General features: G+C 36.5%; 1 protein-coding gene across 4 annotated transcripts in view; it reads right to left on the bottom strand.

Annotated features, from left to right (window-relative positions):
* The window catches only part of LOC121370432 (metastasis-associated protein MTA2-like), a 59,349-nt gene extending 45,146 nt beyond the window's left edge, over window positions 1-14,203 (bottom strand). For 2 of the 4 annotated variants that reach the window (XM_041495649.1, XM_041495652.1), the window contains exons 1-3: window positions 13,997-14,203; window positions 13,421-13,488; window positions 13,152-13,245 (exon numbers count right to left, since the gene is read on the bottom strand). In XM_041495649.1, the coding sequence (XP_041351583.1) occupies window positions 13,152-13,245; window positions 13,421-13,488; window positions 13,997-14,024 (190 nt within the window). In that variant the 5' untranslated portion in view covers window positions 14,025-14,203. The remainder of the gene's footprint in view (window positions 1-13,151; window positions 13,246-13,420; window positions 13,489-13,996) is intronic. The other 2 variants (XM_041495650.1, XM_041495651.1) reach the window with 1 other exon arrangement.
* Between the last annotated feature and the right edge of the window lie 8,776 nt (window positions 14,204-22,979).

Genomic DNA, 22,979 nt, shown 5'->3' with positions numbered 1-22,979 from the left:
GAGAAGAGCCATGTTTTTTTTAGATACTATAGGGGTTTGTTTCCTTGAAACATTGTTTTTCAGCATTATATGACATTTGTTGTAACTGATCAGAAATTTGGGCTAGTGCTTTATTTTGATGGGCTAGTGGAATTTACAAATCCACTAGCTCTGGTTCAGGATGCAACGCACAAGACAAGGTTTGCATTTGATGTCATCAGGACAAATTCAATTGACAGTATCATTGATTTGAACTTAATGCACTGAGAGAAAATATAGCAGGGAAACAAATACAGATGGTCTTTCACAGTAATATGTACTGTTTTATGATAAAATGTCAATATCATTAAATGTTAGGGGTTTTCTGTGATACATGTATAATTAATACAATAAACTTATGTGTGGTTTACATTTTATATGTAGCTAATATCTGCCACCTGAAATATTTGTAAGACAGTGCTGTAACTAGTGTTAATTGAATGCAAACATATAAAGACTAGAAGAATTTTCTCTGCTGTAGATTAACAAAAACATATTAGCCTGTACAATAATAATGCTTAAAGTAACACAGGTGAATACATTTTTCTATTATAATCCAGTGTTTTGTCAAATTCAAACCATGTGATACTATGCCTTCAAGCAAATATAGGCTATATAAATCAATATTACTTAGTGATTTATAGCTGCTTACAGACCTCACAGAAAGTATACACAGAATGCCATCAATGAAGTTTTGTTTGTTTTAACACCACCATCATTGGTTATTGTATGTCAAACATAGTCATTTTTGACAGTTTTAGAGAGGAAACCCACTAAATGTTTCCATTAGTAGCAAGGGATCTTTTATATGCACCATCCTACAGACAGGATAGCACATACCACTGCCTTTGATATACCAATTGTGGTGCACTGGCTGGAATGAGAAATAGCCCAATGGGCCCACCGATGGGGATCATCCCAAACCAACCGTGCATAAAGCGAGTGCTTTAACACCGAGCTATGTCCCGCCCCATTACCATCAATGAGGGCGGAACAACTGCTCTATAGGTCCTAGCCATTAATATATCAGACATACCCCACCTCTAACAGCTTAACTTCAGTGATAACAGATCCTGTATACAGGAATTGTCGCAGTTTGAAGATGCACCAAATGAAAAACAAAGCTATTGCAGTTATTTTGTGTGTGTGATAGCAATGATTTCAGTACATTCCATAGGCATCCCATAGTGTCAGCTAAATTGTTTACTGGTTAGTCGACAGTGTATATATAGCTACCTGAAGTGAGCACTCAACCAAATGAGCTAAATCCCACCCCTTATTACTATTAGGTTTGATAATTTTGATACTGTTCCAGAAAATGGCTAATGCTACCAAGATCATTAATTCAACAAACAGGCCATTTAAATCGGACAAAGCCAATAGTTTTGGTGTCAGTGAAGTTCAAAATCTTCTGAATGTGAAAATGTGCATTCCAACCTTTCAGTTGCTGCAACGTAAATATAACTTAATATATTGGTATAACATGAAAGATTATCAACCCAATTTTCTGAGGGGCAACCTCAAAGTGAGCCCCTACATGTCCTCCAAACAATCAACCAAAATCCTTAAAACTGGGTATAATGACTGATTATTTGTTTAGTAAAATAATTTAAAAAATAACACCAAATACTGGAAAACTTTCAAAATCTGTTGATGTGGAGGGGACCAAACTAATTTCCCAAATCATTAACAAAAGTTCATAAACTGGTCAGCACCATTCACACTGTATGACTAAAGTACTGTCGGAAATCTATTTAATGATAGTCTACCTAATTTAGCATTTACTTGTTTGGGCTCTCATTGATCTACAAGGTGGTGTTTACTCTTGAAATTAAAATAAAGATGTCAATAAACAGGTGATTAGTGCACTTTATTGGAACAGACTATAACAAATTTTGGTCAACTTGTGTTGATAAATAAATATCTTCTAAATTGGCCACAAAAATAGTTGTTTTCCCCCCCACCCTTTAAAACACTTCAAACATTTCTTATTTACACAAGAACATTTTGTAGGAGGATGGGGCAGATTATAAACATTACACTCACAGGCCAAATTGAGTCATATGTTAAAAAAAAAAAAATAATAATTAAAAAGAAAGCAAGAAAGAAGAAAAAGAAAAGAAAGAAATTCTTATTTGGATGGGTATTTAACTTAGGCGTAGTAAAAAATATTGTTTGGTTCCGGTTACCCGACCGTCCCTAAATTTTTGGTGCCGACCCTAAACTTTTTTTTAACCTTTTCCCCACCCTTTTTTTTCCACCTGTTTTATTTAATAATCCATTAATATCAATCCTAATTTTCGTCGACTTTAAAAACAACAACTGCAGAGAGATGCCACGAGATCTGTCAGTCCAAGATCTCGTTACCAGAAGACCCGGAACACTTCGCGCAATTTTACTTCCGAAGAGTTCCAAATGAAAAGCTTCCGAGAGCCATTCGGAACTCCTCGTACATTTCCACGAAATATAAGCGTAGCGGAATGTGACGAGGTGTTCCGATTCCTTGAATGTCGTTTCATTTGAAATTGATTTAAATACATGTGTAATATTATTTGATTTGAATGAGCACATTTTTGACATTCTACTCTGTAAATGGAAGACGCCATTGACACCACATGCTCTCGGACGTGTTCTCGTACTCATTCGGAACTACTCGGAACTTGTGAATCCAATCTTCAAAATGTTACGCTAGTTTACTGTTAAAAAGCAGAATGATACAAATGTCCAGTCTATTTTGGTAGGGGAATTCCCTAAAACGTAATCGAACTTCTAGAAATACCGAGTTACGATTCAATGTTAAACATAAAGAGTAAACATGAAAATAGCCTATTATGCTGAAAAGATTACTTAAATTAAATATTTAGACATCAACTCTATCAATATTTTGCATTTGTTTGACAAATAACCCCTGTATTTATTATTAAATATGATATCCATGGCATTTGAAATGAACTGGTAGTACCCAAAACCTTAAGAAATGACAACTCTTTTCACATTTAATAGCGTCTGCAGTGCTGTAGTTGTGAGGGGGTGTAACCATGTTGTGGATCAGACCTTTAAAAGCAAAAATACAAACCTGTTTTACCTCTTTGTCAACAGTGCAAAGATACTGTGCAGTGTCCTTATGGACGACCAAAAGGGAAACTGTTTTCCTGAAAATAGTTGTTTTCTTTTGATATCTCTGCTATGAGGATAGTTAGTATGGAGATCTTTTTGTTAACTTATTTTGTTAATTTTTATTGACATCTTCGTTGTGTTCATGATGTACATTTTGTTACTGCAATACTGGCAATGAAATAGGCCGGGAAGATCAGTGTTGTTGCTGTAGTTGTGAGGGGGTGTAACCATGTTGTGGATCAGACCTTTGATATTAAAACTTTTTTCCAATGAACAAATTATAGTGTTATTTTAGTGTTATCGTAGTTTATAACCTTACCGTGTAGTATTAGACTTGGGTGGTGTTTACATTAATACCGATTGTGGATTGTGGTTTGACTAGGTTACGACATGGGTTTTTTTTATAGAAAATAATTAATGATTCTCATTAGAGTATGTATTGTCAGTTGCACTGTAACACAAAGAAAGAGCTTTTAATATATTAATCTGCTATACTATTCAGGAAATATTAGCTCGAAAATGGGGGGGGGGGGTTTTCCCTACCTACCTACCCTATTTGTTTTTGGCATGTAACAGGAACCAAACAATTTTTTTTACTTGGCCTTATTGGGGTTTGGATTGAGGTAAAAGTTTGTGTTGTATTTTGTGCACTATTAAATATAGAAAAGTAACAAAACCAGCAAATAACTGCAATCAATTATTGGGGCGTTTTGTTCATAATCAAAGAAGTTGACGTTTCATCGGACTTTCTGACATGCTGCAATTTCATTTCCACGAAGCCAAGTTGAAAAATTAATTTGGTTAAATATTTGTTTAAAAATTTATTTTCCTGACTGTGATGAGGCCAACAAAATGTCAATGAATTCCAATCACATTTGAAACTGAAATAACTTTATAATAACAAAGCACCTAATAACCATATTGAATAATATGTACTTTAGTTATTTTAAAACAAATATTATGTTCCCATTTAATTTTGATTGCGTAATCGACATTTGTAAAAACCACAACACAAGCTACTATTGATAAATAACTGACAGCCAACCTGGAGCACGCGCATATCACACTACCTGTTTATTGGACAGATGTAAATAATGACTGCTACTTCCAGGACCGTGCGGTTTCAGAGATATCACTTACATTAAATAAACACAATGGGACTAGATTATTCGTCCACTATTCAGTTTAGAGGGTAAAAATATTTGTTGTCAATTTGGGTCTTTCAGAATGCATCGGATCATCAGGTTGGCTCAGGTTTATTAATAGACATGGGAAACACCATTTCCGGGCAAACACGAAGGCATTCTAGCAACAGTTCCAAAATAAGCATGTGCATTCTACATGATATGGTCGACAAACAATTTTAAAATGTACTGCATCGAACTGGTTAGATACTAGTGCAAGTGAATATCTTTCTATGTTCGTTTCAAGCTACTTCAACACAAAAATACTTTGTTTTGTGTCAGAAAAAATTATCGCTAATATTTAAGTTGGAGACTGTCAAAATTAGCCAGTTGACAACTTTGTACCGGACAGTGTCCATGACTGCCCACTTATTTCCAGGCTTGCATTGTTATGTTTAGCAAGTCTCATAAAATAATTGTGATTAAAAGTATGGCTATTTGAAAGTACCAGCTCCAGGGCTTGAACAGGTGACTTTTACAGCAAATAAATATGACTAAAAGGTTATATTGTTGCATGTAGACATATTCAAATGTACAAATTTAAAATACTGGCAGATAATGTACATCAGATATATATTCAAGTTTCTGTTGTTGAGGAGTTTTACAAACAGCAGTAATTTTTATCCAGTGGCACAAAAGTGCCGTTGGTGATGCTCTTGAACCATAGCAATTTATAGATTAATGATGGCAATTGTTGTTGGTAAGTTCGAGCCCTGCAGCTCTGTGATATCCGTTTTAAATAACATTCAAAATGTTGTTATTTAAGAATGGTGTTATGTACAGGTGCAGGGTTTAAGTTGGACTTAAAACATTATTAGCAATTTGGCCCAAAAATCTGTACCCAAATTCAGGTTTCAATTAGCAAAAAAAAAATTATGGCAAAATTAAGGCTATTTTTAAACATAATTTATTTCTAACCCATAATTTCTGAATGAATATGGGTGTCCATGCCCAGTTACTACTTTAATGTATCCAACAGTTCTGCCCCGTTTTAAAATCCACATTGTGGAATGCATTTCATGGCTACTCTGTAACATTTCAAACAGCTCTGTATATTAATTGGCGCCATTTGAACGCACTGATAAAATTGCTAATTATATATATGTGCGACAATAAAAAATATTACATGCAACTAAATCGCAATCGTCTGCCAAAGCTTACTGCACCCAGTTTATTGCTATTGCTAAGAGTTGTAATGACAGTACATTGTTAAATATTCAGCAAAAATAAAGATAAGAGTTTAATCAGCTTTTTAACAATCCTTTATGATATACCCGGTAAACGATAAAAGGGCCATGATACGATACATTGATCCAGGACAGCTGTTTCACTATAAAATACGATACATTCATGCTTTAAAAAAAATGTGTAAAAAAGTTGAAACAGAAATTTACGAACTTACCAGGGCTAAAAATCTGCACGAATCTCCAAATCCGATTCGCGCCAGGATTCACGCATGCATAAAACATCCAAATCTGTTTGGATTCGTGTGAAATATTTCCACAAATTTATTAAATTGAATAATCAGTGAGTAATACGTTACAAAATTTTAAAAAATAAAATAAAATAAAAAATAGTCTGGTTATCAAGCTTAAGTTTAAACTGGCTTCAAAAGCATAGCATACATTCAAATCTGTGCATGTTCGAAACATAGTGGTTTATCTGGACTAGTCTGGTCTGGAGCCAAGCTGTGGTTGGCCCATTTCTATGAACCAAATTTCCAACGAAGAGAACTGAAAGGAACATATTTGTTCAGTTCTTACATAATAACAATAGACAGTACAATGTAATTTAGTGTGCCATATTTAGTAATATATCAAACATTTCTATGTTAATTCGCTGATATTATGTTCCTAACCTTGAATTACCTGCTCTTTTTAATCAATTAATTTTATTTTCGGTAGCGGAAATGTACTTCAGTAATATCGATACAAACATTGAACCAATGCGCAAAATTCATTGGCAAAAGTATCACATGCGCTGTTTACGAATAAACAATATTTGAAAAGTAACCTGGTCTGCGTTCAGTCAGACCGAGTGGAGAAACGTCCGATAGACTGGTTTATGCGCTTCACAGTAAACCAAATGGCCACGTTGGGAACCAATAAATTAGTTCGCGAACTTTAGCCAAACGTTTGCTGGCTGAACTTGGGGCTGCTAAGACACCTAAAAAAAACTAACTGTAAAGAAAAATGGATCCAGCAGCTAAAAAGACTTTTGGTAAAAAAAAATTTTTTAGTTTTTGCGTTTTTTTGCTTTAAAATTGGATACACTGTTAATGACAAATTGGTTATTCTTTCCAGTAAATAGTAATGGTTGTTTTATATACCGGTACACTAATCCATATACAGTTAGTAGTATATGACACATAATTCTATATAATACCGGTAACACTGTTGGTAAAGTACTTCTCTGAAAATGTTCAGAATCGGAGGATTCCCATGAACTGCTTCCATGAGTATCCACTTGGATTTTTATCCCTGCTTATGAACATGCACAGTAGAGCAATCAAAACGTAATCTCATTTTATTGTCAGGTGACAATAAAACTATCCTGTAATACAGCTTGTGTCATGTCTTAAATTTTGATTAAGGTTATCATGTTTCATAAACTTGAACTAAACAGTTTATTTATTGAAGACTGATATGAAAAGTTAAGTATTGGGATATATATCGTATCACAACCGAAGTATCGGAATATGTATAATATCGCGACCTCCCATATCATTATAGCTCTATTACCACCTAATAGGGCACTTGGCATCGATTTTGTTTTTTTTGTTTTGTTTAACACCACCACTAGAGCAAATTGGATGTCAAACATTTAGTAATTCGGACACGTAATAATCAGAGGAAACCAGATAAATTTTTTCCTAATGCAGCAAGAAATCTTTTATATGCACTTTCCCACAGACAGGAAAAGCACATACCACGACCTTTAACCAGTTGTGGTTATAACGAGAAAAAATCCAATCAGTTGATGTGGTTCGATCCCATGATGCAAGCGAGCATTCAACCAACTGAACTAAATCCCCCCCCCCCCCCCCCCCCCCCCCCCCCCCCCCACCACCAGTTTTGTTTTTAAGTACCCTCAAATAATTTTTTGGCATAAAACTTGCTAGTATACAATTCTGATAGAAATCTTGCTGGAATAGTGACCAGATATGTTCAGAGATGAGAATGGGAACAGACAAAAAATAGCTGTTTTCGACTAATTTAAACATATTTCACAGGAAGTGGCAAATGTCTATGTTGCAAAAGGGATGATAGGACTGAACTCACCACCCCCTCAACAAAGAGGACACTTATCTGAATAAAGAGTAAACAGTACAGCAAGATCCAGGGAACCAGAATGGAAGTAACTCTGTATTGGTTTTCAGCGCTGGGTCAGGTTATAGGCGACAGGGCTCAATGTTAAGTTTTATTTCACTTGCTGTTGCCTAGTAAATGACATATATATTTCGCTAGCCAAATCTCTTTGTCCACTCACCACTGTTTTACCTAATATATAATTTTATGAAATAAGTGTATTGCAATGCCCGGACAATTATTCGACCATTTAAGAAACAAAGCAAGGTTTTTGGGGGGTTTTTATGAATACTTCACCTGTCCTCAAACAAAATGCATATTCCCCTAAGGATAGATAGTAGTCCGGTTTGAACATCCCAACAGCCAAAGGGATGGCCTAAAACTATTCAATTGTGTTATCCTTCCTGTTCCAGTCACTAGATTTTTTCCTTAGCTACTGTGGTTCGGACGTCTGTCTTTTTCTCTTAGTTTAATTGAGGATTTCTTGTGTGGAATACTTTCCTACACTATTACAATATTATTGTACATTATTTTGGCTTAATTAACTTTATTGAAAGTGTTGTTTCCATATTTATTCATTGTCACTTATGCCGGTCAACAGTCATTGGTCGTCATTTTTAAAATGATGGCTATTTGTTTACCGGAATTGTACATGTTGTTCTTTATTGTTACAGATTAATTAACAATGTCAGTTCTACTAGAGTTGAGATCTTGCTCAAAATGCAAGAAGTTCATGGCAGGTGGGAATCCCCACAAACACCATGTGATATCGATGCAAGATGTATCCACTGTCTACCTCTTGGACTGGAAGAGTTTAGCGCCCATCTCCAGGCCTTAGCCATATGGACTAAGAAGACTGAGTCCTTGGCGGCTGCAGTTCCTGCCAGCCATTCATCAATTGCAGAGTCCATGGCGGACATACTCAAAAATATTCTACCGGCCATGCTGCAGTAGACCTTTACGACAATGAATGCTGCCACATTACCCGGTCTACCCGCTTCAACCAGCCCATCGGCAACAGTTACCCCTGATGATCATCAGTTTCCGATCTGATGAATCACAACAAATGGTAATCAAGGACACCGAAGCAGGGAAGTGGATGACAATGAGAGATTGTCTGGTTGTCGTGTATGACTTGTTACCATCGCTGCTGCACCCTCCAGCTCCATCAAACAAGGGTCCGGTCCCTATGATTGCCACCAATGCTGCACCCGAGGATGTTGTCATATGTTCACTGGACGCACAATCCCTGATCTCTAGGGTTGCCACTGAACTGGACAACACTTTCAGAGATACAGTATTGTTCGTGCCTATTCCACATTGGTCACTACAGGCATATGCAGTCATTAATATGCCTTTTAAAGATGCTGCACCTGGACTTGACGACAATATCGATAGACTGGGTAAACATCAATCTATAGTGGTTTCAGGAACAGACCGTTGCTTCACAGGATTCCACACGTCGACTGCTCTACGTGCTGTCTTATCTGGACATTTTCCTGGCAGCCCTTGCCTCACAAGTTAAAGATGTCACGGGCTACGCTTTTTTGCAACAATCGGTGAAGATGCTAGCATTTATGATGTCTATCATCACTTTGATGTCAACCATGTTAACACAACAACGGTGTTAGGCTCACTTCAAGCAGTTTACTTTAGGTGCCAGGCGCAGATGTTTGTGGAGAAGGTATCGGAGACTGTTACAGATAATAAAAAGACCAACAGTCTACAGCGACCATCAAGGCCCTTCAGTTCATCTCTACTTTTAGAGGCATCGAAAACAAAAGGTACTTTTCAACGGCAAACCCAGCAGAAAAGGTGGAAGTCTTCAAATTACAAATGTCAGCCTATTCGGCTCTTCAATAATGACCGATAGCCTGCCTGATCTGACAATCGACCTCTCCATTGATGCCAACAGGCCAACCCTGTGTTGGTCCGACTTGGCAGACCTTTGCCCGCCCCTTAGTTTGACATTAATCAGCGATTTTAATCCGCCACTTCTGGTGTGCCCAACACCGATAGTAATATCCAGTCAGAAGCAGACTACAGCTCCACTGGCAGAACTGGGAGGTGCTATGTGACGTGTCCATGACACGTATTCTGAAACACGGTTACCATTCGCAATGGTCTTCCGTCCCACCCTTGACTACAGCTCCACTGGAGGTTCCCATTTTGTTTCACGTCCTTGTACAACAACACACGATCAGAGTACCGCAATGAACAGTATGCAATAATTCGCCAGTCAGCGATTTTAATCCGCCACTTCCGGTGTGCCCAACACTGATAGTAATATCCACAGTCAGAAGCAGACTACAGCTCCACTGGCAGAACTGGGAGGTTCTATGTGACGTGTCCGTGACACGTATTCTGAAACATGGTTACCATTCGTAATGGTCTTCCGTCCCACCCTTGACTACAGCTCCACTGGAGGTTCCCATTTTGTTTCACATGTCCTTGTACAACAACACACGATCAGAGTGCCGCAATGAACAGTATGCAATAATTCGCCAGTCAACCCAGGATTCTTTCTAATTAAACATGATAAAACTCAACTCTGAAGTTATGAACAATACCTTACATAAATTTATCGCCTGCCATATATAGCGCTTTTGGAAAAAAGATTGTTTACCCTATTGCAAAAGTTCAAAATACATTGATAAAATCTATGTATGGTTTAGTATTTTGGGGGTGATTTATCTCGATATTGGTACGGTATTCGGTACTGATACAATACTGATACCAATATACAGGGTTGAAAATAAACATGAAAACCATGGTCGCCAGCAGGGCTAGTTGAAGAAATATTTTACTGGCCCTTCTCGAATTCAACTAGCTCTCCAATTATCATATTAAAATTTAACTGCACAGCAAAAATGAAAACTTTCTTGAATAATAAGCATGTGCTCACCGTATATAGTCTGTTTGCTTCAAAAGAAAACCGATGAATTGGCATGTAACTTCATAATGAATAAATTTAAAGTTCATATAAAACCGTGTTCTTAAGTTTTAACCCCATAGCAACTTAAATAAAAAAAAATTGAAAAAAGGAATCCAATATAAATGAAAATGTTTCTTTACAAATTATCATTAAGGTATACAGATTAATTGTCATTTTTAATACAGGGGTGAAGACAAAATGATAGAACAGCCAAGTAATGCCGCTCGACTTGCATTGCCTATTAAGTAAAAAAAATAATGCAACAACAATAAAGGTAGAAGTGCGCGTGCTGTAGTATATAAACTAGTATGAGGTGGCAGTTCTCTTTATGACTATGCAAGAGGGATGAAATAAACTTTGTGGCGATGCAAGAGCATAAAATCTCCAGTAAAGGATTTTCTCAGGAGTGGCTGTCCTATAGACGAAGCACCCACACGTGTACGTTTAATATGAATATTTTAAATGTTACGGTAGAAAGTTACTAATAAAATATTGAAAGAAAACTAAATCTGTGAAAAAAACTACCAAAAAAAAACAACATTTTACCAAAGTATACGATGTACTTAATTATCATATTACAAAGCATAAACAAATGTACTTATTTTTTATTACAGTAATATTTAGACAGCTATGTCATCATGTAAGTATTGATGTCACTTCAGATCAGTTCTTATTTCATTCAAATCAGTTAAACTTAAAAGAATACCGACAACGACAGTCAGTTAACTGACCTTTGGAATAAGCCCTGTAGTAATGAAAAAATTCTATTATTTGTATATGTGTGCATGCACTCACGTCAGTGTGTCAAAACTACAAGATTTTGATTTTGTACCAGAATAATGTAAGCTAATTAAATTTGATTCCTTTTTACCATAACATTAAATAACAATTGTCAAATAGTATCCCTACTTGATAATTATGGCGTATCCAGTCCATTCCAGTAAGTCGACAACTTCCAGATTTCTACCATTTGTGACACCCAATAGCCGATCTGTATTTTTGTGCTGGGGTGTCGTTAAACATTAATTAATTCATTCATTCCAGATTTTAAAAATACATGCAGTGTCTTCTGTACGTTTTGAGCTAAATTAAAAAGACCCGGACCAAAGCCACAGAAGCCAAGTCTGGCACTGTCAAAATATAGAGTATGTGCTATGTATTCTGCTACCAGATCGGTAGTTCGTGCCAAAACAGACTCGGTGTGTTTTGTCACATTCAATTCAGTTTCATTCTTTTTCCAACTGGTACCATACTCGCCAGACCTTAAAATCAATGGTCGCCCAACAGACTACTTTTGTAAAATTCTTAGTCGCCCGTAGCTATTTTCAACCTTGAATATAGAGATATTTTCAGTATATTCTGCTTTAAATGCATATCCAAGTTACGTCTCGCCCACGAATTCCATCTCAATAAAATTAAATTCCATACATAAGGCCCTCATCTCTCTCTCTTCTTATCAGCTATTTTGCATTCGTCAGATATATTGTTTGTGCTTTACAAAATGGTGGATAACATTTGCAATACCGAAATTTGGGTATTTTGATATTTGCTCAATATGGTAATTTGGTATTGACATGATACCAATACTAAACGGTATATACGGTATTACGCCCAGCTCTACTAATAAAGTGTTTATTTAACAGAATAAACACTGTAACATGAAGACTAAGGAATACTAGCTATTGTACAGTAATTGTTTAATGCACCAAAGATACAAACAGACATCAACTGTCCAACTCATGATCACTTAACCATATCGTTGGCTAAACTTCTGTACATAATTACCGTGCATGTTCTGGCGAAGAAAAAAAATTTCTCAAAATAAATGAATCTATAATGAATTCTGACAATCTAAGCTGGAGTTTGGCAAACTAATATAGAAAGTAAACATGATTTGTTTGGAAATCCTTTTAAACTAATTAAGATATTGATAATTTCATAGGCACGTTTAACTTGTTTATGCTTAGTAGGCCCAATCTTTTGTACTTGCCAGTTGTCTACTACTTTTTAACAAACAGTCACCTGTGAACAAAAATTACTTGTAAATGTCGGCCTGCAATAGCAACTTATACAAATTTTTTAAGACAAATCTCTTAACTTGCTTTCAGCACATAAATTATAATAATGCTAAACCAGAAATGTTAGAAATAAAACATGCATTGTTTTAGATAGCGATAATATTGACTGATTTTAAAAAGTAATTGTATAATGTAAAAAGATTTCACACAAGTTCTAGTATTTAAAAAAATATATAAATAGTTTTGTAATACTTATTGCATTGAGCTGTTAATACATCTTGCCATTTATTTTCCTATTTTATAAAAATAAATGTAATATTCTTGGACTTCACTTTCCAAACAGCCCAACTAAAAGGTAGGTGTAACTTTGGGACTACTTTTAACTCTAGCAGACGAACTTTTCATTTCTTGTCTCCATCAAACACATTTTAGTTTAAATAACATTAATACCAGAAAATAAAATGGTTATATTTGATGCCAATATATTAGCATCTATGTACTAAATTACTAAGAACACTGACATCAATATTACCAATCATCAATAACATTTTGTAAATAATTAAAAACTTACACTGGTGTTTGTCAGCCAACATAATAAGAGAACTAGAGATGTCCCTTCTTCTGTAAAAACACATGACTTTTGCTTCCACATTTCCATTGGGAGTCTGAAAGAAGCAGAGATGTTGACATCTCAGTCAATAAGCATTAGCATTGAATAACAATACGCGAATAGTTGGGCGCTAAGGGGCCCACTTAGGGGGTAAAAAAAGAAAGAATCGAAATCAATAAAAGTCCCATAAAAGAATTATATCATAAAATGACTAAAATACTAATAGTTACCTTGTTGAGTTCTTCTATTCTTCTTATCTGGTATGGGGATGTTGAAGATGTCTCAAAATAGACATAATCTGTAAAAAGAGCAAAAAAAAGTCTTTGTGTAGAACTTGTCGATAATCTACCGGTGTAAGTACTAGCCACTGACAAAAAATAGTTCCTCAGGGGGAACATCCGTGTTTTAAACATAAATAAATACATTTCATGAGTACAAACTATGTTTAATTATATTACTGGTACTGGGTGTGTGCAAAATCGATCATGTTTTAACAGACTTGTACTAAACTGCTTCAAGATATCGCACATAAAAAAAATGTCTATGAAGTTAACCGATTCACAACATTGCGCGTGTATGGGCATCGTCCATTCTCAATCGATAAAGGAAGTGAGATATAAAAATAAACAAAAGTAAAGAACAATATTAATTAAATCGTATTAAGATTTTAATTAAAACATTTTTGTAGGTCATGATGCGTGAAAAATGGCGTACACGGTCATTAAACCGCCAACGCGTTCTAATTGTATCATGCCGCGCTACTCATATGGACAGACATGCTCTTCTCATAATCTGAAATTACTTACCTCCAACTCTGTACATATTTGCCGCCATATTTATCCAAACAATAGATATTGAGGGAAATAATCCACTTAGTTCGTATGACACAATATAAAATATCTTGGTGGGGCATCAGAACATGAGGTCCACTTCAGTACCCCCCTGAAGCGACATATCACGGAGTCGCCATTTCTCGGACTGCCTACTGTCTTCCTCCTCTTTTCACACGTGACGTCATTCGTCCTTCGGCAACACTCGGTTTTCACTCTAAAATATACTTGAGAAAAGGTCCAAACCAAAATATAGGCATGCAAGGTATCAAACTGCACCTCTCGGTTCCAGCAAGCCAGCTATGTAGATTTCATTGTTTAAAAATGTACCTATATTTAGAAAACACCATTTGTTTGTAAACAGCTTACCTGGCATGATTAATCATGTTTAATTAATCAAATTAATTAGAAAATATGTTCCTTCTAAGCTTTCATTTGTCATTTGTCATTCATTTATGCAATATCTTAAAGCACACTTTTATGAAGATATCAAATATCTACAACATAAATTATATTATATTCCAGTGTAGCTAGCCACACATGCTCTAATTATTTAAGTCAGTGTTATTTACGTGTTACACATTTATTTAATGCATTTTAAATATTAGCTCTACTTTTATAATGTAGTACGGGTCCGTAGATACGTCACGGGGGTGGGGGTGGATCTATATAAACTGGGTTGCGAATTAGGCCTTCACCCTCCCTAACAACATTGTCCCTTGCTCATGAATATAAATTTACCAGTATTTGGACAGATCTCTCTGCCGAAGTCAGAAGTTGTGTCCACGACAGGCGTGCTTGAACAGTACTCTGATGGAAGCATGCCACACATTACCCACACCCACACACCCATACACAATTTGTTGACTCGCCCCTTTCACTTAATTGTGTATCCACCCCTGTCATACTTTAGTATACGGACAGAATATTACCTGTGAACAGCTTTGTGCATATGCAATTCGTGATATCATGTGGATTACGCGTTACCTCATCCCTTATGATTTTCATAACATTACACAAGGTTAGCTACCCCTCACCTATGTACCTTCACTTCCCGTGTTAGTAATTCTCCATGCACACGTCCTAGGCTACGAGAAAGATATGCGCTTGGATCTAAATTGTAAATACATAGAGGATACTACATGATTGGATACCATTTATCTTACAAGTTGTTTAAAAACAGTGCGCTTAGATCTAAATAGTAGATACATACATACTACAAGGTTGGATACCTTTAATACGGTTAACTTACGTGTCACACACTGGCGAAGGCAAATGGGGCCAAGGGAACCACCACCATCACCACCGCCCCCCCCCCCCCCCCCCAATCACACCTTTTTTTTTTTTCACCCATCACCTTTTATGTCTGTCACCCCATAACACGACTCAATATAAAACCCTAGCTCCGCCAATGTTGTCAGTCACAGAGCAAACAATCTCGGTATTGTTAGTTTCATTGGCACTGGCGTCTGGGTCATCACCACGAAGCAGCCAATTAGACGTCTTTAAATATATATGCCACATACCTGGAAGACCGCCATGTGGTAGCAAAAACTCGAACGGTGTTCTTTGTTATTGGTGTATAATGTCAAAAAAACTTGGATCTATGTCCATCTTCGTTTTCGTCTTCTTCGAGCGCTCAGACAGAGACCCCAATAGTTCGAACAAATATTGCTGTGTGCTGCAGGTTGTTCATGGGGCCGAATATTTTGTCCTTCAGGAATTAACTTAAGTCCAGATTGCTTTCCTCTGGTCCTGATAGTTGTAACAATGCAGTAAGAAATGATCGAGTGTCATGATGTGTGCGTGCGTGTTTGTGTGCGTGCGTGCGTGTGCTACTATCCCCTTTTTGCAGTGTGTCCCACTCGGAATTTTGTGTACATGTGATAATTGAGCTTACATCGGTCTGTTCTCAGCCATGTCATCATTACCTAAATTTCTCTTGACTCGTCTATCTAATCAGCCATACTAGTGGAAGAGAATGTATGATTCTTTACTTAGTGATCTTGAAGCCATGTGTGTAGAAAATGGAAATAGCATTGCTCCAATTGGTCAGTAATGATTGTTTTTGCCAGGAAGACCTCGTTGGCTCCTTGGTAGCTAGCCAATGGTGATGGCTACCAGCAGTGTTGATACGTTTGTCAATTCTACCGTGGTCGTCCTGACCATCGTCAATATTAGTTCAACGTAGCTGATTTTAGTTTGAGTAGATTCATCTCAACCACTTTCCAACGTACTCATTCCCAATACTTTTTCAAACGTATGCCCATAAAATACTTTTGTGCCGATTGCACACTACAACACAACATATCTGCATAACACCGGTACACTACATATTCAGTAACATTTGGTCTAGATAATTAGAAACGAAACCTGCTGACTCCACATATGCTACTCTTTTTTAATAGGGGAATTTATAATATGCATTTTTTAACACATAACAGCCTATATTATTAATAGCAAGGAGTCTTTATGTTAATTTTTCCGCAGATAGGACAGCCCATTCCTCGGCCTTTGATATATAATCAGTAGAGCACTAGATGGAAAGGGAACATACAAACAGGTCTGTCCATACTGAGGGTTCGATCCTATGTCATATCGCATATACGTGACGTCGCTGTCCCGCTGAACCACATTGCTCTGTGCAACTGGATTGGAATGAAGTGCAAATAGTGGAAACCATTTTCTTCCATGAAAATAATTAATAACAATAAATTAAATATTTTATTACTAAAAATGTTACACAGTAATGTTTTTATACCTTCAGTTAGGCTAAAATGCGCTGCACATTAAGATACTGCCCTGAGTTTTCTGCCAACGGAATGTATTTTTCCACTAATAGAGCCTTTTAATAGAGCCTTATAAAATTTCTTGTTTAGAACACCAGTGTCTGTATATTTAATGAGTTTCTCGTTATTTAATGTCTGTCGTTGCTCAAACTTCATTAATTTCCACACACACACACACACACACACACACACACACACACACACACATATATATATATATATATATATATATATATATATATATATATATATATATATATATATATATATATATATATATATATATATATAATACGAACGAATTTATTGGGGGGGGGGGTAAATCAGGACATTCCATTTAAGGACACTTAGGCCTATACGTCGTTTATATATATAACAAAAAGAAGAAGTAAAACAAAATGTTAACATTATTATCATTGGAAATGTATATGGTGACAAGCAACCTATTCATATACATATTATGCTCTATTTGTAATATATTATCAATAGCAATATGGATAACCAATCAAAAGCTCAGAATAACAACAAAAGTAGTTTCCTCGTGCATACTCGTACGCCAGTCATACGCATGGGTGGAGGGAGCGGGCTGGGTGGGTACGTTGAACCCAAGCAAAAGCAACGTTGTGACGTCAGGACAAATGATCTTCATACACTGCGCGAAATATAGTCCCAAGATGCACGGCAGTAGCCAAAATGGACCAATAAAATTCCGCCAATGTGACCAGTGCGGGGGGGGGGGGGGGGGGGGGGGGGGGGGGGGCTATTGTGTTTCGCTTAGTGCACAAGAAACCATGCTTTTCAAAGTTTGTCTTGTTGTCACGAAGTGTAGCGTGCAGTTTATTTGATATATTTGGGAATTTGATTGATAAATTGTCCATACTCCATCCCTTTTGATTAAATCAAAATGTTATTTAATCAAAAGGGATGGGGTATCGACAATGTATCAGCTTATTTACTATTAGCAGTGTGAGAAGTCGGAACCCTCTCTCCACCCAATATGACTTAGCCACAGTGCTATTAGGCCCGTACATGGGCACACACCATGGGCACACACACACACACACACACACACACACACACACATTACCAAAGGTCCACATAACGTTACGTAAACGTGGGTTTGTTTGTTTTTGTGTGTGTTTTTGTGTGGTTTTTTTGCGTTGATTGGTCTCATCACGAGGAATTTGCACCCTCTCCGCCCACCTTAAAAAATCCTGGGTATACAGACTTGTTGGAACCGTGGGGAGGGAGCTGGGGTTGGAGAAGCAACAGTACTTTGACGTGACACGGGGTAACAGGTAACAGACAAATATAAAATATTGTGAGGAGGAAAAAGTGGTGTGAGCATGACTCCACCTACCCCCCACCCCCACCCCCACCCCCCAACTACGCCAGTGAGCAATGTCCTCAAATGTATTAAAATGAGAAAAAGCTAAATTTAAAATGTATCAGAATCTACTTTTTAATTTTCAAGTGCAAGTATTTTTCTGACTTACGGCAGATTTATTTAGGAAGGGTTTTTGGGGTTTTTTTTACCTAACACAACCACTGAAGCGCATATGTACTATTCACAATTAATCTGCAGTCCTATTTTCAATCTCTAAAATGCTCTCAAAAGAATTAATATAGGCTAACCTATTGGTTTCATACATAGCGACGGTACTAAATTCTTTGATGATGAGCAGCTGGACAAACTAGGTTACAGAGCGGTTAAGTAATTACTCTGCTCGAGTATTCAATTTACGTAGCCGTATCAGATTTTTAAAACTGCATTATTCAAATAACACGCTTTGGTGTGGCAAGACATGTTTTATAAAATATCACAAAGGGTTGGACAGATATTAAACTATTAAAGTGACAGACTTTAGTTTTTAAACACAAAGACATATTTTTTTTTACTATTAGAGCCGTTTTTGATAACTAGAATCAGACATTGCTTAGATTTTATTATTTAGATTATCCATTTTCGTACATCCGAAGTGTTTCTGGTCATCCTGGTGTTTTTAATATCACAAAATACATATTTCATATTTAAAAAAAACGTACATGCGTCTGAGAACTAACGGTTATATAGAGTCGAGTTCTAGTCTATTTTTCTAGTCTATTTCCCCGTTTCAACGTCACATAGGGGCCTACTCTTGTTTTACTTTATTGTAACTTTATCCAAATGTGTTACAGGTTTGTGTATTAACTAAACTTTGTGTCTATTTTAATTGTTGAAACTAGGGTTTCCAACCTTAACAGTCTTTAAAACTTGTATTTCTGCACAAGACAGTCTAAATATTCAAATCGAAACTGACCTTAAAACGGATGACTTCAACTTTTAATAGTCTATGTCGAGAAATGTTCCTTTGAACAACACTACTAGGGCATATTGATTCATTAACCATCGGCTATTGGATGTCAAACATTTGATAATTCTGACATACAGTCTTAAAAGAGAAAACCGCCACATTTTTTCACAATCTAATTAAAATTAGCTCCACTATTACATGTGGATCTAACATCAGGATTATAACGTTCAAGAACTCTTGAAGGCTTTCAAAAAGTATCAACTAAACATTTAGACATAGCGCATCTGACTAAAACGATGCTATACCCTATTTTGTCTTTGGAAATGCCTTTTAGAATGTTTAGATGAAACCAGCGAACAACTTAATTGTCTGTGATCATGGTGATCACCATTGGGGTCAGATATGCTTATCTTTTGCGAACGCCTGCTGTTTTCCGTTTAGTCAGCATGAAAACGTTCTATAAATACGTTTCGTATGAAACCAAAAGGCCACATCGCGAACCAATGAAATAGTTCGCGAACTTTAGCGTTGTTAGCTGCTGTGGCTGAACGTATGGCAGATACCATGCTTGGACAGTGATTCATGAGTGCATGTCATATGGAAATAGCAGTCTTGCCCTGGGAAGAGGCAACCCACCTATCAGCGAAGCACATCAGTGATTCGTTGGAGCAGTCATAACATTTGACCTTTCCTTGTACAGAGATACCTTTTTGTAAATGTTAAAAGTTTTGTAGTTCACACCTCACATTTAATAACTAGTTTTTGCTGTAACCTTCAACGCGTTTACGGAATGCCTGGAGGTTACTTTAACGGGATTTACTGTTGCTTTAATCAGAAGAAATTGGTCCTACTATAATCAACCCTGGTCATATTAAAACAGTGTTCCATAGCATGAAGAATTATGAGCTACATTCTTCTGAAACATTTATATCACCGTTTAGTGTTAATACGTATTCGAAATAGTTTCAGTGACACAATCCAGCCATACATACCTTTGAAGTGGAAAATAATATTTCCAACATACCTTTTTCTTGAAGATTAAAATGGCAGAGAAAGGATGAAATGGAAGCAGAAAACCTCTAATTTGTGGACGGCAACGGTCTGTAGTTTAGGCCCCATCTACTGTCGAATGAATCTGACCATCCCAATCAAGGACCACCTATTGGTGGGTTTAGACGACCGATTTGGTTCTCAGATATTAATAACAAACGCATTTAATCTCGTTCCCACTGTAATCAAGATTACTGCAAGGAAGCAAGCATATAATTATGCTTCCAGGTATAAAGACGATATTACCAGTCCACAGAATTTGCAAACCAAATTAGTGATGGGAACCGGAAGCAGACTGCCATGTTCCAAAAGATGCAGCAGTCACTGATGCTCGCTCTCGCTCTCTCTCTCTCTCTCTCTCTCTCTCTCTCTCTCTCTCTCTCTCTCTCTCATGACCGAGAGCACACAAATGAAGTCCCTGTGCTACATCCATGTCGTGTAGCATTTGCAATCTTGACGCGAAAGCATCACACTGGTACAAACGTCATCATCTGGTGGCTTCCAACACGATCAATTTGTATTCAAATTTATCTTGACTGTTCGAAACACTGACAAAATTAACATGAAGACCACTTGGCGATTCATGATGTAGAATGAATTTCATCACAAAAGCGCACTGCATTATAACATGTTGAATGTACTCTTCCTGAACTATGTAGCGTTTAATTTATAACATTTATTAGAACCCCTTCCTCCCTCCAGTTTAGTCGCTACATGGCTACGTTCATATTGTTTGTCTATACACGAGTGGTGTTTAAAATAAATATTAATTGTATAAACAACCCTCCGAGTAGTCAAAATTTAATATATATTTTTTAAATTACCAAATGTTAGACGTGTTTTAGTGGTGTCGTTAAACAAAACAAACTTTAAACTTTTTCATTGTTTTGGATAATGTTCCAATGGTGAACATGTTTATTGGAATGGTGGATTCTACGACTCTTTTAAGTTGTAAGCGGTCTAGTCAGTGTCAACTGGGTTAAGGATATTTGAAACGCAGACACCATGAGCAGCAACTACACAAGCAAGTCGTGAAACTAAACACATGGCTTGCACATCACTTGATTCTGATTAAGAGTTACTTGAAAACATTTATAACTCAAATTCAATAACATCATAATGACAACTCCCTTCCATCCAGAGTCCAGCGAACTGACAGAATATTTGTGTCCAAATGATGAAAATATCTGAGGAAAACAAAATGAAGACCTAACAAGTCCCGGGTAACAACTACCGGACATTTAAAAAGGGAAGTAACTCCTACTAAACATGATCATGGTCAACATACACGATCTGGCATTCAGTTCTACTGCAGGAACAAGCCCCATGTTTATACCAGAATTATTGGAGTTTCCCCCACCCCCGTCGTATGTTATCATGGGTCGACGTCATCTAGATTGGCCAAATGGCACGTCAGAATTTTGATCCCACTGTTCTGACATTTAAGAACACATAAATTCCAATCCTTTTCAGATAATTATTTGAAAATTTGAGGATGAAAGATCTAACCATTTGTCACCATCACCAGGTATACACTTGGAAATAAAATGCACCCAGCTACTAAATGTGAGTAAGTAATTATTCCAGCTTTAAAAAGTTAGTTTTGTTTTGTTTAACGCCACTAGAGCACATCGATTCATCAATCATTGGCCATTGGATGTCAACCACTTGATAATTTTGACATGTCTAAGAGAAAACCCGCTATATTTTTCCATTAGTAGATCTCAGATCAACCATGAATCAAGCAAATTTTCTGCTCGAGTAAACTAGGTTTTACACACAAATACCATGTAACAGAACCAAATACTCTTAAAGCTTATATAGCTACTTAAAGGCATAAAATCTGAAAAATCACATTGGCTACTGGATTGACCAAGTCTCAACAAAATGTATCTAGAAATTGGTAACACTGGCTTAACTTATATCTAGAGACATCCAAGGAAAAGCAGGGCTTTGCACTGCACCTAAACCAAGGTGATAAACCGTGTGCCTAAAGTTAATACAAACATGCAACATTTTACATCTCTGAAATGCTGCCTTGTTAGATTATATTAACATGAAAAGCAGTTGAATATTCACAACTCCTCAGCAACTGTTAACATTAATGAGCTATAAAGACCATGCTTTTATCAGAATAAACTAGCAACCAGGGGCCCAATTCAGTAAACTCTCCAACTTTGCGATATCGCAGTGCAATGCTAAAAAGACTTGCAAAGAGGATGCTTTGTTGTCTAGCAGCCTAAGAGAGCCTTGTGAATTATGCCCCTGTTGTCCCCAAAGTAACCAAGATCTGAAGCACTGTAGAGTGAATACTACTCCAAACAAGTTTGTTTTTTCAAATTTTCAATTCATTTATTAACCTTGAACATTTACAGTTCATCAGTTATACATACAAATGCATATACAACAATGACACAATGGAAGGTGTTGGCATGAAAAGGACACGGAGAATATAAATGCTTTTGTATAGAACTCTGTATATAGACTACTTAATATGATTCTCGTCTTTTAAACATTTTGAACAGATATTTCCCTAATTTACATAAATCATTTACATTGTTAGTTGATAGTAATTCTATCAATTTAAATATAGATGGATGGATTCTATATTTATTGATATATAAAATTCTATAATCACTGAAAATTCTATAATCACTGAAAAAGGAACAACATAATATCACATGAAACTCGTCCTCAATTTCACCTATTTTACACAAAACACACAATCGTTTCGATCTACTTGTATTATGATAGTGTCCAACTTCAATAGCTAAACTATGTGTTGATAATCTTATCTTTGTAATACATTTTTTTATATAGACTTGG

The sequence above is a fragment of the Gigantopelta aegis genome, chromosome 4 (genome assembly GCF_016097555.1).
Source record: "Gigantopelta aegis isolate Gae_Host chromosome 4, Gae_host_genome, whole genome shotgun sequence".
In the NCBI taxonomy this organism is placed as follows: Eukaryota; Metazoa; Mollusca; class Gastropoda; order Neomphalida; family Peltospiridae; genus Gigantopelta; species Gigantopelta aegis.
Note: the sequence above shows the minus strand (reverse complement) of the source record. Positions and strands in the feature narration are given on the sequence as shown.